General features: G+C 40.9%; 3 protein-coding genes across 4 annotated transcripts in view; 2 read left to right on the top strand and 1 right to left on the bottom strand.

Annotated features, from left to right (window-relative positions):
- Positions 1–3,971, top strand: part of trpc6b (transient receptor potential cation channel, subfamily C, member 6b) — a 9,568-nt gene extending 5,597 nt beyond the window's left edge. Inside the window, exons 9-12 of the mRNA XM_086079860.1 lie at positions 67–276; positions 361–417; positions 1,501–1,576; positions 1,660–3,971. Of these exons, the coding sequence (XP_085935986.1) occupies positions 67–276; positions 361–417; positions 1,501–1,576; positions 1,660–1,799 (483 nt within the window). The 3' untranslated portion in view covers positions 1,800–3,971. The remainder of the gene's footprint in view (positions 1–66; positions 277–360; positions 418–1,500; positions 1,577–1,659) is intronic.
- Positions 1–5,294, bottom strand: part of cep126 (centrosomal protein 126) — an 18,350-nt gene extending 13,056 nt beyond the window's left edge. Inside the window, exons 1-3 of one of the 2 annotated variants that reach the window (XM_086079862.1) lie at positions 4,657–5,294; positions 4,505–4,559; positions 1,483–1,533 (exon numbers count right to left, since the gene is read on the bottom strand). The gene's annotated coding sequence lies outside the window, so the exon portion shown is untranslated. The remainder of the gene's footprint in view (positions 1–1,482; positions 1,534–4,504; positions 4,560–4,656) is intronic. The other variant, XM_086079864.1, reaches the window with a different exon arrangement.
- pgr (progesterone receptor) lies at positions 4,668–15,007 on the top strand. Its single transcript, XM_086079865.1, has 8 exons — positions 4,668–5,580; positions 6,228–6,337; positions 8,378–8,494; positions 9,479–9,784; positions 10,952–11,096; positions 11,290–11,420; positions 13,349–13,506; positions 13,577–15,007. Exons 1-8 carry the CDS (start codon positions 4,793–4,795, stop codon positions 13,730–13,732), a joined length of 1,911 nt encoding a protein of 636 aa, XP_085935991.1. The 5' UTR covers positions 4,668–4,792; the 3' UTR covers positions 13,733–15,007.

The raw sequence follows: 15,007 nt of genomic DNA, 5'->3' as shown, positions 1-15,007 counted from the left end.
CACAGCAGCTACGTGAACCACTACGCTTCCAACAGCCCTGAAAAAATAGTTTTGTGTCTTATTCAGGGTGACTCTGACGTGGAGTGGAAGTTCGCCCGAGCCAAATTGTGGTTCTCGTACTTTGAGCAAGGCGGCTCACTGCCCGTCCCCTTCAACCTGCTCCCAAGTCTCGGCCCGGTTGCTTCACTCATGCGTGGACTCAAAGGATGTTTTTTGGAGACAGTTCGAGGAGAAGTCAGAGAAAACATGCAGTGTGACGAAATGGAACGAAACAAGGTAGAGAACATGAGTCAATCGGAGTTTTCATTTTGCAAAATTTGACTTGTCAGCCTCATGTTTCTTCTTCGTTTTGGGTCTTAGTTAAGCCAACAAGAAGATTCCAGAGTGGACGCATCTGCTTGCCCAACACGTTATCAAGTAACAATCTATCTTATTACATACCTGGCTGTCTACCTCGTTTAACAACTGCACAATATCCGTAACCTCCTACCAACTACACCTAGCTTCCTAAACAACTACCTGGAGGAAACTTACCGACCGACCAACCTACCTACCTATTATACACAGCCATCATAATCTATTTGTTGTCTACCTATCCACCTACTTCTATTGACTGACTGACCTTCCTACGTACTCCTACTAACTCCTTACCTACCTATCTACCTAACAACAACGCATAGCTACCTACATCTATCTGCCTACCTCTAACTACCAACTACGCCAACCTACTTACCCTTACTAACTATGCCTATTGTAAAGCTAGGTAACTAGCTAGCGACCTACCAACAAAGATAGTTAGCTAACTATAAGTTCCTACCCATACCAACTACACCTATCTAGCTACATCTACTGTAGCCTACCAACCAACGTCAACTACCTTCCTACCTACCAATATACTTCCTTACCCCAACATTCTAGCTAGCTCTCTCTCTAAGTAACTAGCTAGCGACCTACCAATAAAGATAGTTAGCTAGCAAGCCACCTACCAACTATAACTTCCTACCCATACCAACCACACCTACCTAGCTACATCTACTGTAGCCTACCAACCAACGTCACCTACCTACAACTTACTCTTTCCCAACTATTTACCTAACTACTACCTAACTTAGCTCAACATTCTCACGCCATATTCCGAAAAGTAAATCAGTATTTTTTGGTGCGTGTCAGGTAAGACGATAAAACTTGATAATATTGGATACTTTTGTAGATTATTGTTGATCTCAAAATGCTATTCCCAACAAGATATTTTACAGCCAGAAGTCTATTTGGACGTACAACAGTAGAGCCAGCAATGTTTTTACAACTCCCCCACTAGGTCAAGGAATTGAATCCGCTTGTGCATTGGAAACCATGACAAGAACTTAGAAGAGGCCACGAGGGATACATTATGGTCACCTTCAACTCTTCATTTCAGCGAATTTGCCTCAAACACGGTGACATATTGCTAAAGATCAGCATGTCATTTTAAAAATTACCCACCAATTTTCCAATTTGCAGAAGATCATGAACCGCCTCGTCAAGAGACACATCCTGAAAGCGCAGCGAGACAAAGAAAACGACGAGGTGAATGAAGGTGATTTGGAGCGCACACACAAACACGCACACGCACACAATGTTCTCTGCATTTCTATTATTGCGATACATCGTGTCCCGCAGGCGAACTGAACGAGATCAAACGGGACATCTCCAGCCTCCGCTTCGAGTTGCTGGGGAAGGGCAAGCGAGAAGTGAAGACCCTGGCTGAGCTCATCGGGCAGCTGAGTGAAGTGACGCAAGGACATCATGAGTCTCATTAGTTTGTATGCAAGGATACACTCAAGGTCAAATGGTAGGGTGCACGAGTTCAATAAACTGTTCGGACCCAACTGGAGTAAATAAAACCAAACTTAACGGGAATCAAACGGATTGCTACCGCACTGCATGATACTGAGAGCTGTCCCTAATGGTTTGACCCTCTCATATAAGGTCATTTATAATTTGTTGCAAAATATTGTAGCTGATTTCATGTGAGGGGCAACACTTCTAAATGGTTAAATAAGCTCAAATTACCTTTACTAATGTTATTATGACTAATTGATGGTATTCATGTGAGGACAGCGATCATGCATAATAATTAGGAAACAGATAAATATCAATATGCAATGCGGTATTTATATAAACCACTGCCAGTGTAGGCATTTTCAAATGAACATTTCTACAACATTCCTAGAAAATCACAATGTCCCATCCCTGGTGACCAATTTTTAGAACAGGCTGTTGGCTACTCGTGCTCTATGGGGGCTACCTGCTGCATTATTTAAAACAACAACAGCAACAAAACTTTATTTCATTAAATAATTGATTCATTATAATTAAATTCATTAACAATGTTAGTCATAAAAATAATGAGACTAAATTATCCTTTATTATTATTTATTACTTACGATAAACTATTTAAGACAATTTGTTTGTTTTTTTATACAAGTATGGGCTTTTCAGCACAAAAGTTTTCCCTCCCTAGCCTGGACAAGCCGAAAGTCGCAACAACAATAATGGAGCTTGGCCTCCACTTTGTGCCAATGTCATAATCAACCACACGATGGCGCTGTTGGGCTCTCTTACTTTTGACATATAACCTTGTGTGTTTTTCACAATCGGATTGTTTTGCTCCATATAGGAGGTTAAAACAAGGATGTGGCTGTGTAATGCATGCTTATCTTTTGGCAACATGTCTTCTTCAAGGATTCTTGTGCAACTGTCAGAGGACATTAGACAATTTTGTATTCATATAGTGCAAATTCATAACAGAAGACAATGAACGTCCATCATCGCATCCAGCGATACAGAGAGACTGGAAGAGTCACAGAAAGGCAGAGAAGTGGGCATTCTTCATACGTAATGTTTCTATAGGTTGAGCCTGAAACTTCACCTCAAAGCTAAACACTTTTAACTTGTTGTGAGTTGTGTAAGTGTGTAGTTGCAAAAAACAAAAACAAAGTGCGACTACACTCGCACAACAAAGTTAACGCCGCTAACTTGAGTTTCCTGATCAGGTGTGTAATCTGCATATGAACCACATGTCACACTGACACAAATATGACAGTTGTTATCCTACAGTCACAATGTAATGTAGGCCACACAATGAGAAGCCCCCCCCCCCCCCCCCCCACTCCTCGCACCCACACACACACCACTGATAGCAACATGGTTATGACGCAGGAGATAGCACCAAGGCCTACGTGTGCATCACCGCCAAAAGTAACCGCAGCATCCAAGAACATCACTCAGACATCAAACAAGCTACTTTTGGGAGGGGAGAAAAAAAGGATTTCTTGTGATTGTTGCAGTAATTTGCATATCAACATGAGCAAAAAACGGTATTGATTTGGGTCATTTTGGCAACGTTTGATCATGACTTTTACAGTATCATACCCCCCAAAAAATTTAAATGGGCAGATGTCAATATGGGATACATATTTCTACTTCAATTCACTAATGAAGTCATCCAAAGGGAATTTGCTCATACGGCAATTTTAACATTCCTGTAATGTTGCAGGTCAAATTGACCAGTTTGAAAAGTTTGGAATTTTATGTTTTGTTGTGATTTTTCAAAGTGTAGTAAGAGTACACATGGTACTTGGTAGTGCTTCAGACTGTCCATAATGTTATTTGTCATATGTTATGTGGCACATACCTTTAAAAATTGTTTTTATGTATTTGTTAAATACAGTTCAGTTGTATTTAACTTTTAAGTATGTTTGCTTTTAGAACTGTTATTTTCTATTTAAATTTATGTGCAATACCTTTCAATTGAATTGTTACAGTATTTAGGGACAGTTTATTCCCCCCTATATTTAAGGACAGTTCATACAGTGTATTTTTTCTATAATTATTTTTTTTAATACTGCCTCATTTTTGATAAAGACTTTTGCCTTCTACGCTAGCATTATTTAATATTGTTCATTATAGTGATACTTGGGGCAATAAAATAAATGAAAATAAATGAATAATTGAGAAGCACTGGAACATTTTACTGTAATTTTTAAAAGGGATAGTTATTTTGAGTAAAAATATTGATTATCTATGTGAATTTTTAATCGATATTGCATACAAAATATACCTATGCAACAGTGACACAAGGGGGTAAAATTATATATTTTTAATTTAATGACTTTTTTTTTTAATTCCCCTTAATTATATTGTATACTCTGTCTCATATTTCATTATGTAAAACTAATTTTATTTCTGGAGATCGTACAATAACGCATAATTACTATTCCCAGGCATTTTTTAACTCACTGTCACAATTGTGATAAATGACAACAATGTGCTTTTTTTTTTTTTTTTAAAAGAAAAGTATATTTTTGTTTTTGTTAATTTCCGTGTATAGAATAGATTATCAGTCATCCGGGTCATCGTAATCCACAATGCTCTTCTTGTTAATTGTTTCTTGTTGTTGTTGTTTTTTTCTTGTTATATAAAAACTTTCAGAACTGACTGGAGCAACTATATATATGCTTACCGGTAACTGTGTAACAATCATCCCCGTGTCCTTAATTGGATCTCCGCGCACTTTCCTAAAACGAAAAAGTTTGTCTTTAAAAGAGACGCCAAAAGAAAGATTCTACGGTACATCGATCTTGGAAGATGGTCGCTAATAAAACCGTTGTTAACCTGTTACTTGGAGAGATGATTGCCCAACACGGTGGAGGTGGGTGGGGGCCGATCACAGCAGGAAACACCCTTGAGCCCTCATCTCCTCCTCACTCTCCCGTCCTGCTCGGAGGCGCACAAGGACTCGCGTCTCGAGATGGAGAAAGTCCACGACAGGATGCTTGAATCCGTGGGTGACATCATGCACTTCAACGACATGAAGCTCCCCGCCGGCGGAAGCGGCGGGAACGGCGGGAACGGCGGCGGCGGCGGCGACGACTACGCGGCCGCCGGCTTGCCGCCGAGCCAAGGCGACGGTTCGGTGTTCAGAGACTGCGCCAACCTGTTGGACGCCCCGCAAGAGGAGCAGCAGGAGCAGGAGCAGCAACAGCAGGACGAGCGTGGAAGTGACTTTTTAAAATGGCAGCACTTCGTCAAAGACAACGCGGCGCAGGTCGGCTCCAGCATGTCGTCCAAATTCATCAAGGACGAGCAAGAAGCGTCCGTCATCATGGAGGCGCCGTGCCCGGCCTTCCACGCGCTCGACGGCTGCTCTCAAGGCGGCCGCAAGCAGCCCCACTACGGCTTCGGAGAGCCGGAGTGCGCGCGCTTCGCCCCGGCGGGTCCTCGGCCGGCGCAGGAGGCTTCGCCCAACTTCCTGGCGCACTTGAACGCCGCCGAGCAGATGCCCCAGCAGGGCCAAGCGATGGCCGGGAAGTCCGCAGCCGCGCTCCACCTGGACGCCAGCGCGCCCTCGCCGGCTCACCTGGCCGTGTACAAGAGCGAGGTGGCCCGCTGGCAGGTGCCCGCCGTGGGGCCCGGGGTCGGTGAGGCGCAGTTCTGGTGCCAGCCGGCAGGGGTGACCGAGGACCCGTTTGGCTATAATGGGATGCACAGCCAGGTCGTGGCCCAGCGGAACCACACACCTTTCAACGCCTTTGCCGGGTAAATTTGAACCCGAGTCCACTTACACCGGGTGCGGGTGTCACTGTCATTTTTTTATTGTGCCTACAACAGTTCCCCTCAGAAGCGCAATGATTGTGAAAATGACCGCATGGATGTCGACATGCTGCTGAATTGCTTAGCTTAATGCTAACAATGTGACATGCCATAGATAAGCTAACAAATAGCATCAGTGTCGCTGTGTTACATATCTTAAAACACATTTGAACACAAACACTAGTGCAGAAATATATGTAGAAAGACAATAACTACTCACAGGCATGTATTCTTTATCCTGTCCTCTCTGTGACAACTAATATAATAATACTGAGCAGTAGTGACTATCTCCATAAATTATACGGTGGCCAAGTACAATAGTATAGAGTGTTGTTTTCCTTAATACTTTTTTTTTTTTTTGGGCCGGTGTTTGGAACAGATTAATGGCATTTCCATTTATTTCAATAGGGAAAGCCGATTTGAGATGAATGTTTTGGGTTACAAGTATGCTCATTTAACAAATTAAATATGTATCTCAAGGTAGCATCTTGTGTGACGGCAGTCCTGGATTTTTTTTTCTGACATGCAGCGTTTAGTATAATTGACATTTGTCGTTTTACGCAAAGTTGAATGTGTGTTTTTCAATTCCGCAGTATGCCTCCTCAGAGGTCCTGCGTGATCTGCGGCGACGAGGCCTCCGGCTGCCACTACGGCGTTCTAACCTGCGGCAGCTGCAAGGTGTTTTTTAAAAGAGCAGTGGAAGGTGAGGACTTGGGACACATGGAACTGTTTCTGTTGTCATTTTTTGATTGGATGGAAGCTTTGAATGTTAGAGCGAGTATGCTTATGAATGGGCAGCTAACGAAATCCTCCTTCTTCTGGGGAGAAGATTGATAATGAATGGAGACTCAATGAAGTGAGATCAATTATCTGATCCATTTATAGTTGATTAGAATGCTATTTTTTTTCAAAAGGGATGAGAGAATCTCTCACAAGATTGGAAAGTAGCCTTACTTCGCTAATCTCTCAACACCAAGTTTAACCAAAGCTGCGGCCCTCATTGAGACCCTCAAATAAAATTCTCAAACATGGCCATTCATATTTCATAATGGCGTGCAGTTTCAAAAGTGAATTTTAACTGTGATACAGAGAACGCCATCACAAAATAAAGCTAGCAATACTAAGCTAGCATTAGCACTGTAAAGACGCCGCTAGCCATGGCTGCTACATTGATAACATGACTTATTTGACTTAATAGAGTGTTACTATAACTCTAGATGTATCACTTTAAAGTTTGTTTTTTATAATGTTCACTAATTAATAATCAAACAGGTGCTAATCATACCTGCTCAGCAGAAATGTTGCTAATTCCGTTGCTTAGGAATCCTCTCAGCTAAGATCTTCGTTATGCTTCTGTTAGCTAATTAGCTATAACTTCCCCCCCCCCCCCCCCCCCAGAGAGGTGAATGTTCTGTTAAAGGTTTACCAACAGGTAACAGGAAAATGTGAGGCTAAGGGGATGTGCCAGTGACTACAAACTTGTCATGGGACTGAATATCAAAGTCCAGTTTCCCATGTCGAGAAGAAACAAGGATGAAGTTCAAGAAACCTATGCTAACTTCTCGAGACAACAGACTAGTTCATACTTAATAGTGCGCTCATTCCTGACTCATTCCACACAATGACTCGATTACTACGACCCTCTCAAAAAAAAAGTGCACAAGCAAATTTGGAAAGTGTTTTGTTGATCTGTTTTGTGGTTCGAAGTGGACATTTTGTCGTGACCGGCAACGGGCCACTTTGCTCTTCCTGTGAATCGCGTGAGAACTACCAAGTAAAATTCTGTGCCAGAAAATATTTACTAGCTTGTGGCATAATGGTTAAGGTAGTCGCCCCCAAAAGTGCAGAGTCACGGGTTCGAATCAAATTGAGCTTTTGGTACAATTTCTATGCGCTGACAGTTATGGTTATGGTTAGCAGGTAATAGCCTACTTCGGTGGCAAAACAAAACGAAAACATAGTGAAAAACACATAAGGTGGTGAAGCGAGGCAGGAACTACGCCCAGTGCATGACTGACCAATCAGAGGCGTTCACGGCAAAATATCCACTGCCTTTGTGGTTGGTTGTTTACGGCACTTTAGCCGCTTCAAGTAACTTTGTGACAATTTTTGTGTCTGACTGTAAAACAGACAAACGTTCTGCCTGTAATTGAGGATCATTTCTGCTGCAAGTGTTAAGGGACCAAAATAGAGGTTATTTTATTCCATTATTTGTAAATAAATTGTCTAATTAATGGGTTATCTGAATTTTATTCTGCCACATATCAGAATCAGAATCAGCCACAAAAAAAAATCTAAATTGGTCGGACCCCAGTCTTCAGCATACACATGGAACATGGAAAGACAGAATGTAAAAACAAAGACAAATACTGTGACGTTCGGGGTGTTTAGACCTAACATTCATGTCATTTAAGCCCCCAAAAAGCATCTGCTAACCTTCTTTGGTAACCGCTCGAGGTGGTTGGCGCCACTATCTGGGGCTTTTTAGATTTGTTTTCCTTTTTATCACACCGCAGCGGATACTCGAGAGCCACCATGTCTCATCATGGCCGTGTCACTCCGTCCTTACAGCCTTGCCACTATCTCATTTTCTCCTTCAGAGCTCTTCACTGAACACTCACGAGTCCTTCGACACATTTTTTCCCCCCCCTCGTGCTTGTTACGCTCCCCTCTTGCATTTCAAAATAAAAGAAGACCATTTTAAATGACGTTTGCTGCTTGTTGTGCCGTCTCGTTCCTAAAGGTCATCACAGCTACCTGTGCGCCGGGCGCAACGATTGCATCGTGGACAAGATTCGGAGGAAAAACTGCCCGGCGTGTCGTCTGCGCAAGTGCTATCAAGCGGGAATGATGCTCGGAGGTAATTTGCGTAATTTAAACAAACAGCGCAGCAACACATGTAGACAGTTATACAGAGGAGAATTAGAGCCAGTGGAGAGGTTGGAATAAAAACGGTTGGCAGGATTCTGACTTTATTTTCAGCATTCTGACTTTAAAGTGAGAATTTTCACTTTAATCCCAGAATTGACTTTCGAGAATTCTGTCTTTAATCTCAGAATTCTGAATTTAAAGTCAGAATTCTGACTTTATTCTCAGATATCTGACTTTAAAGTGAGAATTCTGACTTTATTCTCAGAATTCCCACTTTAAAGTGAGAATTCTGACTTTAATCATAGAATTGACTTTCGAGAATTCTGATTTTAATCTCAGAATTCTGACTTTAAAGTCAGAATTTTTACTTTAATCATAGAATTGACTTTCGAGAATTCTCACTTTAAAGTGAGAATTCTGACTTTAATCATAGAATTGACTTTCGAGAATTCTGACTTTAATCTCAGAATTCTGACTTTAAAGTCAGAATTTTTACTTTAATCATAGAATTGACTTTCGAGAATTCTCACTTTAAAGTGAGAATTCTGACTTTAATCATAGAATTGACTTTCGAGAATTCTGACTTTAATCTCAGAATTCCGACTTTAAAATGAGAATTCTGACTTTATTCTCAGAATTCCCACTTTAAAGTGAGAATTCTGACTTTAATCATAGAATTGACTTTCGAGAATTCTGAATTTAAAGTCAGAATTTTTACTTTAAAGTCAAAATTCTGAGAATAAAGTTAGAATCCTGCCAACATTTTTTTCCCCCCTTCACTGGCCCTAATACTCTTCCGTACAAATAGTATAATACAGTAAATTTAAAATGAAATAAATATTGACGTGTGATGCATTTTTTTTTTTTAATGCTCCGCTATCAGATTTATGGACGTTTTTGGCGCAGAAGAGCAAACAATGACGTTGATTTGCAACACGCCTCCCTAACCAAACCTTTTGCTCCGCCTTCTCAGGCAGGAAGTTGAAGCGTTTCGGCGCCCTCAAGGCGCTGGGCTTGTCGCCCTCGGTCATGTTCCCGTCGCACTTGTCCGTGTCGGGTGACGGCCAGGCCCTGGGCGCCATGGCGGGCATGACGGGCATCCAGGAGATACAGTTCTCCCAGCAGATCGCCGCCATCCTGGAGAACATCGAACCCGACGTGGTGTTTTCGGGCTACGACAGCGCGCAGGCCGACGTCCCCCACGTGCTGCTCAACAGCCTCAACAGGCTGTGCGAGAAGCAGCTGCTGTGGATCGTCAAGTGGTCCAAGTCTTTGCCAGGTAATCTTACTCTGCCCGGCGTTGCCGTGGAGACCCGAAAGAAGAGATTTGTTTTAGGTCTCGGCATGACACGCTGAGAAAAAAAAAAAAGAGGACTAATGGGCAGTTATTTGAGATGTGATCATGGTTTTGATTTGGGCTTCTTGCGTAATAAAAAGATTATAACTGAAAAAAAAAACGATGAACGTGTTAAATGGCTGCCCTCCCTGAGCGAGCTTTAACTCACAAAACAAGAATTACTGTACAGATTCACAGACATGCGTAACGTTAGAAACATTTGCTGGTGCTAATGTGATCAGTCAATGTAAAATCCTATTGACATGCTAATTGGAAATTAGCATCGACTACCAGTAGTGATATTTCTTCAAATAACAAATATTCACACACAAACACATACAGTCACGGTAACACATACGCAAAGGCATAAATTATTTCTAATCAGCAAAAAAACGAGTTAAATCAATAAAGTTCATATAAGTGTGTATCTCCACATGTGCGGCACCACAGTGCCCCCTAGAGATCAAGTCATGCACAGCAGAAACAGTATTTATTGTTTTATATTGCTATTACTTCATTACTATTTTACTTTGATAGATACCGATTAATTTTCTGGTGGTTCTTTTCAAACGGATGAACGGACGAGTTATATTGTCCACGGAAAAAACAAAATGACCTCATCATGCGTCAAGCAGTGATGAACGTGTCCTCAAACCGTCTTTTTCATGACGTATCCTCAAGAGGATCATCAAATTTTGATGTCATGCTTCATCCACATAAAAAAAAAAAAAACGCTTTTGCTTCGGCAAATTCCCAAGTAGGCGTCTACGCCACAAAATGTCTGCTTGCAACTTCCTGTTCAATTTGTGCATGTGTACTTGATGTTTTTTTTCAGCCTGTAACTTTTGATAAACAAGTTTCACCCTATTTCATGTTCATCGGTCAATCTGGTGTTTTAAATTTTTTTTTTTTAATGTTACTGTGTAAGAGATTTCATATATATATATATATATATATATATTCCGAATGTTGACAGAAAACGGCGTTGAAAATTGGATGAAAATCGATATTTAACCGATTTTACTCTTGCATTGGACTAAACATGACGATTACAGTCGATATATCCCAATTCCAATGTCACTGCTTCAAAATGTGATTTCCTTTGCTAAGGCTTTCGTAATCTTCACATCACCGACCAGATGACTCTCATCCAGTACTCGTGGATGAACCTGATGGTGTTTTCTCTCGGCTGGCGCTCCTTTCAAAATGTCACCAGGGAATATTTGTACTTTGCGCCTGACCTCATTCTAAGCCTGTAAGTATGAAGGAATACGTAGAACGGGCAACAGATGACTTTTTTTGTTTAACTTCTGTTTTTATAGGGTCTCCAAAAAACATGTACTCAGTGTTTAACTGGCCATTACTGTATAATGTATATATATATATATATATAACATTTTTATTTATTTATTTATTTATTTTACTGTGTGCCCCGCCTTCCTCCTCAGGGAACAAATGAGGAGATCCCCCATTTACGACCTGTGCTTGGCCATCCAGTTCATCCCGCAGGAGTTTGCCAACCTTCAAGTGACCCGCGAGGAGTTCCTGTGCATGAAGGCCATCATCTTACTCAACACAGGTACAACTGAAACGGATGGATAAATAAAATAAAAAAATGAATAAAGAAAGAAAGAAAGAAAAGAGAGAGATTTGTAAAAACAAGGAAAAAGTCGTAAAAAATTAAGAATGAGTGACTTGATGAGGAAAATCATCTGCTAGTAGAACAGGAAAGTTTGACAATTTCTAAAACAAGTAAGCATAGATATCACCTGCTCAACGGTCCATTTGCAAAGCTAAACTGATCAAAAAAAATAATAATAAAAACAGGCAAAGCTAAACTGATCAAAAATAATAATAATAAAAACAGAACAATTATGTCGTAACATTACTGATAGTGTGAATATTTAAAACTGTGGGTCACGTGACTCCTCCAGCTCTGTGGTCAGACGTGCCTGAAGCAGACTTCACACGATGACGTCATCAACAAGCGTTACCGCCTTCTCGCTATCGCATATACAGCAAACCCCTGACGTCGAGGGAGTGCTGTGCTCTGATTTTTTTACCTGGAACACAAACTACACGCCAGACTCAGCGAGCCCGTTACAGACACGGACAAGTCAACCTTAAACATTTCATGACAATAATATGTTATATGTGACCTCACTAGTCTATACATGATATTCTGATTAATATTACATTTCTGGAATATGAGTTATGTAGCAAAATCCCGGAGGCGGCCATTTTGCCATTTGCTGTCGACTGAAGATGACATCAAAGTCGCTCAGGTCTCAGGCAACGAACGACCAATCACAAATGACGTGTTTTCTGAAGCTGAGCTGTAATTGGTTGTAGCCTGAGACCTGAGCAACTGTGATGTCATCTTCGCTCGACGGCAAGTGGCTAAATGGCCGCCTTCTGATATTGAGAAAAACTGCTGGATTTTACTGCTCAACTCATATTCCACTAACACAATATTAAACAGAATACCATATTTAGACGAGTGAGGCTGCATAGAACATATATGAAGAATTTTTGGGGATGTTGACTTTCCCTTTAAAACTCATTTAATGCCATTGACAGCTATAGATGTCAAAAATTTATTTTAACTATTTCTATTAGTTTAAATTTTTTTCCTACTTTTGTTAACAAGAGTATGAAAACCTAGAATTTGTTTGTGTACATTTAGAACAGATATATATTAATCGTGAGTTAACTAGTGAAGTCATGCGATTAATTACGATTACAAATTTTAATCGCCTGATGCCCCTAATTTTTAACAACCTTTTCTTTAAAAAAAAAAAAATATATATATATATATATATATATTTTAAATATTTTTTTTCTTTTAAAGAAAATATTATAAAAAATTAGGGGCGTCTGGCACATTTTTTTTATATCTGTTCTAATACAATAAAAAAAAATCTAGGTTTTCATACACTTAACACTCTTATACAAAAGCTGCCAGGTAGCATTTTCTAAGCCCTTAAATGGAACACAGGCAAACAGTCAAACGAAGAAAATGTAAAATATCAGTGACATTACTAAGAAATGAATGAAATCGAGCAGAGGTGGCAAATCCAGGTCCAGAAAGTAAAAACCCTGTCATAGTTTGGCTTTTAGCTATCAATGCTAGCTAGCTAGCTCGCTAGCAGGTACGACGAGCACCATGGGAGCTAGCTAGCTAGTACCTGAGGCTAAAGTCAAACTGTGGCAGGGTTTGGATTTGTCACCTCTGAAAACGAGAAGAAAACTGGTCAGGGGTGCTGCCAAGAGGCTAAAAGAAACAATAATGGATCTGCCGAAATTGATGGCAAGTACAACAATCTACCATTCTTCTTTATGTATTTGGACTTCAGTATGTTGGAGGGCGCCAACACGGAATCCTTATCTTCCATAGAAAAACATTCGAGCCCTGGCTACGATTTGCAAAAAAACATTCTTGAACTCTCCCCAATGTGGGAAAATGTGTTCTGGCCCAACGAAACGTGTCGCGCGTTGTGCCCTCAGTGCCTCTGGAAGGTCTGAAAAGCCAAGGCGCGTTCGAGGAGATGCGTCAGAGTTACATCCGCGAGCTGACCAAGGCCATCCACGGGAAGGAGAAGGGCGTGGTTGCCAGCTCGCAGCGCTTCTACCACCTCACCAAGCTCATGGACGCCATGCACGAAGTACACGCTCGAACCGACTCAACTCGCACGTGTTCTATAATGGGAAATGTAAAAAGTGTCTGCCCAACAGATAGTGAAGAAGGTCAACCTGTTCTGCCTGAGCACATTCATCCAGGCCGACGCCATGAAGGTGGAGTTTCCCGAGATGATGACGGAGGTGATCGCCTCGCAGCTGCCCAAGGTCCTGGCGGGCATGGTGAGGCCGCTGCTCTTCCACCCCAAGTGACCGCACCTTCACCCCCCCCCCATTGGCTTTTTTCTTCTTCTTCTTCAAGTCAATCTTGTGCCAAAAGCGCCTCGAGTGCCCCTCCTTCCTTTCTACTCTTTACTGTGTAGGATCAATCAAAACAATCAATCAATCAATCAATAAAACCACACTCAAAAAGAAGATCGGGTTTGACTGACGTACCTTTTTGCGACTATTTTTATGGTTGACTTGTGTAAACTCAAGCAAAGCCATTAACTCATTCACTCGCAGCCATTTTCACTGAAGCAACCCCCTTCGCTCCCGGCTGTTTTACTGGATTTTGACTGATTTTGCAAAGCCCACAGAATGTTGTGTTCTATTGTTATAAAAACATGGAACCTACAAAAAGATAGATTAGACTCTCTTCTTTCATCAGAAAAAAAAGTATATTTCTATGTTTCCGTTTTGCAGCCATTAGGATTAGAATATAGCTAAATTTCATCATTATTCACAAATCTGTTTAGCACTGTGGGTAAATCAGCCTGTTTTGTTTGCAACATGACTCTGGTTGATCTCTTATACTCTGTATAAAAGTATTTTTTTTATCTGTTACCGTTTTGCAACAATTAGCATCAGAATATTGCAAATTTTCTTCAATATTCACATTTCTGTTGAAAACACTGACAAAAGAGCTTGTTGCAACATGGTCCTGACTGGTCTCTTATACTCTGCTGCCACCTGCTGGTCATGTTTTCATTTTTTACTACTACCATTGTTTTAAGCCACCTCTTCATGTCAGAAGCTGCATCAAAGCCTTCTGTATGAAGATGTAAATACGTTTTTTGGGAGTAACGTAAAAAAACCCCAGTTTTTACAAATTTTTGGGTGTGAATGAGTTAATATGTTTGAATTTCGACCCTGTGGAGCAGATGTGTCAAACTGAAGGCCTGGGGGTCAGATCTGGCTCGCCGCATCATTTTATGTGGCCCATGAAAGCAAAAGTCAACTTCATAGTTTTGGAATATTCATTTTAGTCAGCTTGTATTTTGTTTCGTTTAAATTGAGCTCGTTTTAATTTGTTTTCAGGGTGGTTCGGGTAGTTTTGAGTTATTTAAAAATGCTTAGTTTTAGTTTCGTTTTTATTTTTCGTAAAAAAAAAAAGTGTATTACTTGTGTGCAATATTAAAAAAACACCATTGTAAAATGAAATAAGAAACATTGCGTTGCATTTTGGCTCAGTCCAATGAAAAAGCAGGCAAGCCCAGCGTTTCTATTGGCTGCCGCTAAATGACATCACTTCTGTGTGACACATTT

This window comes from Leptonotus elevatus, chromosome 7, assembly GCF_054856555.1.
Source record: "Leptonotus elevatus isolate MCC_2025b chromosome 7, RoL_Lele_1.0, whole genome shotgun sequence".
In the NCBI taxonomy this organism is placed as follows: Eukaryota; Metazoa; Chordata; class Actinopteri; order Syngnathiformes; family Syngnathidae; genus Leptonotus; species Leptonotus elevatus.
Note: the sequence above shows the minus strand (reverse complement) of the source record. Positions and strands in the feature narration are given on the sequence as shown.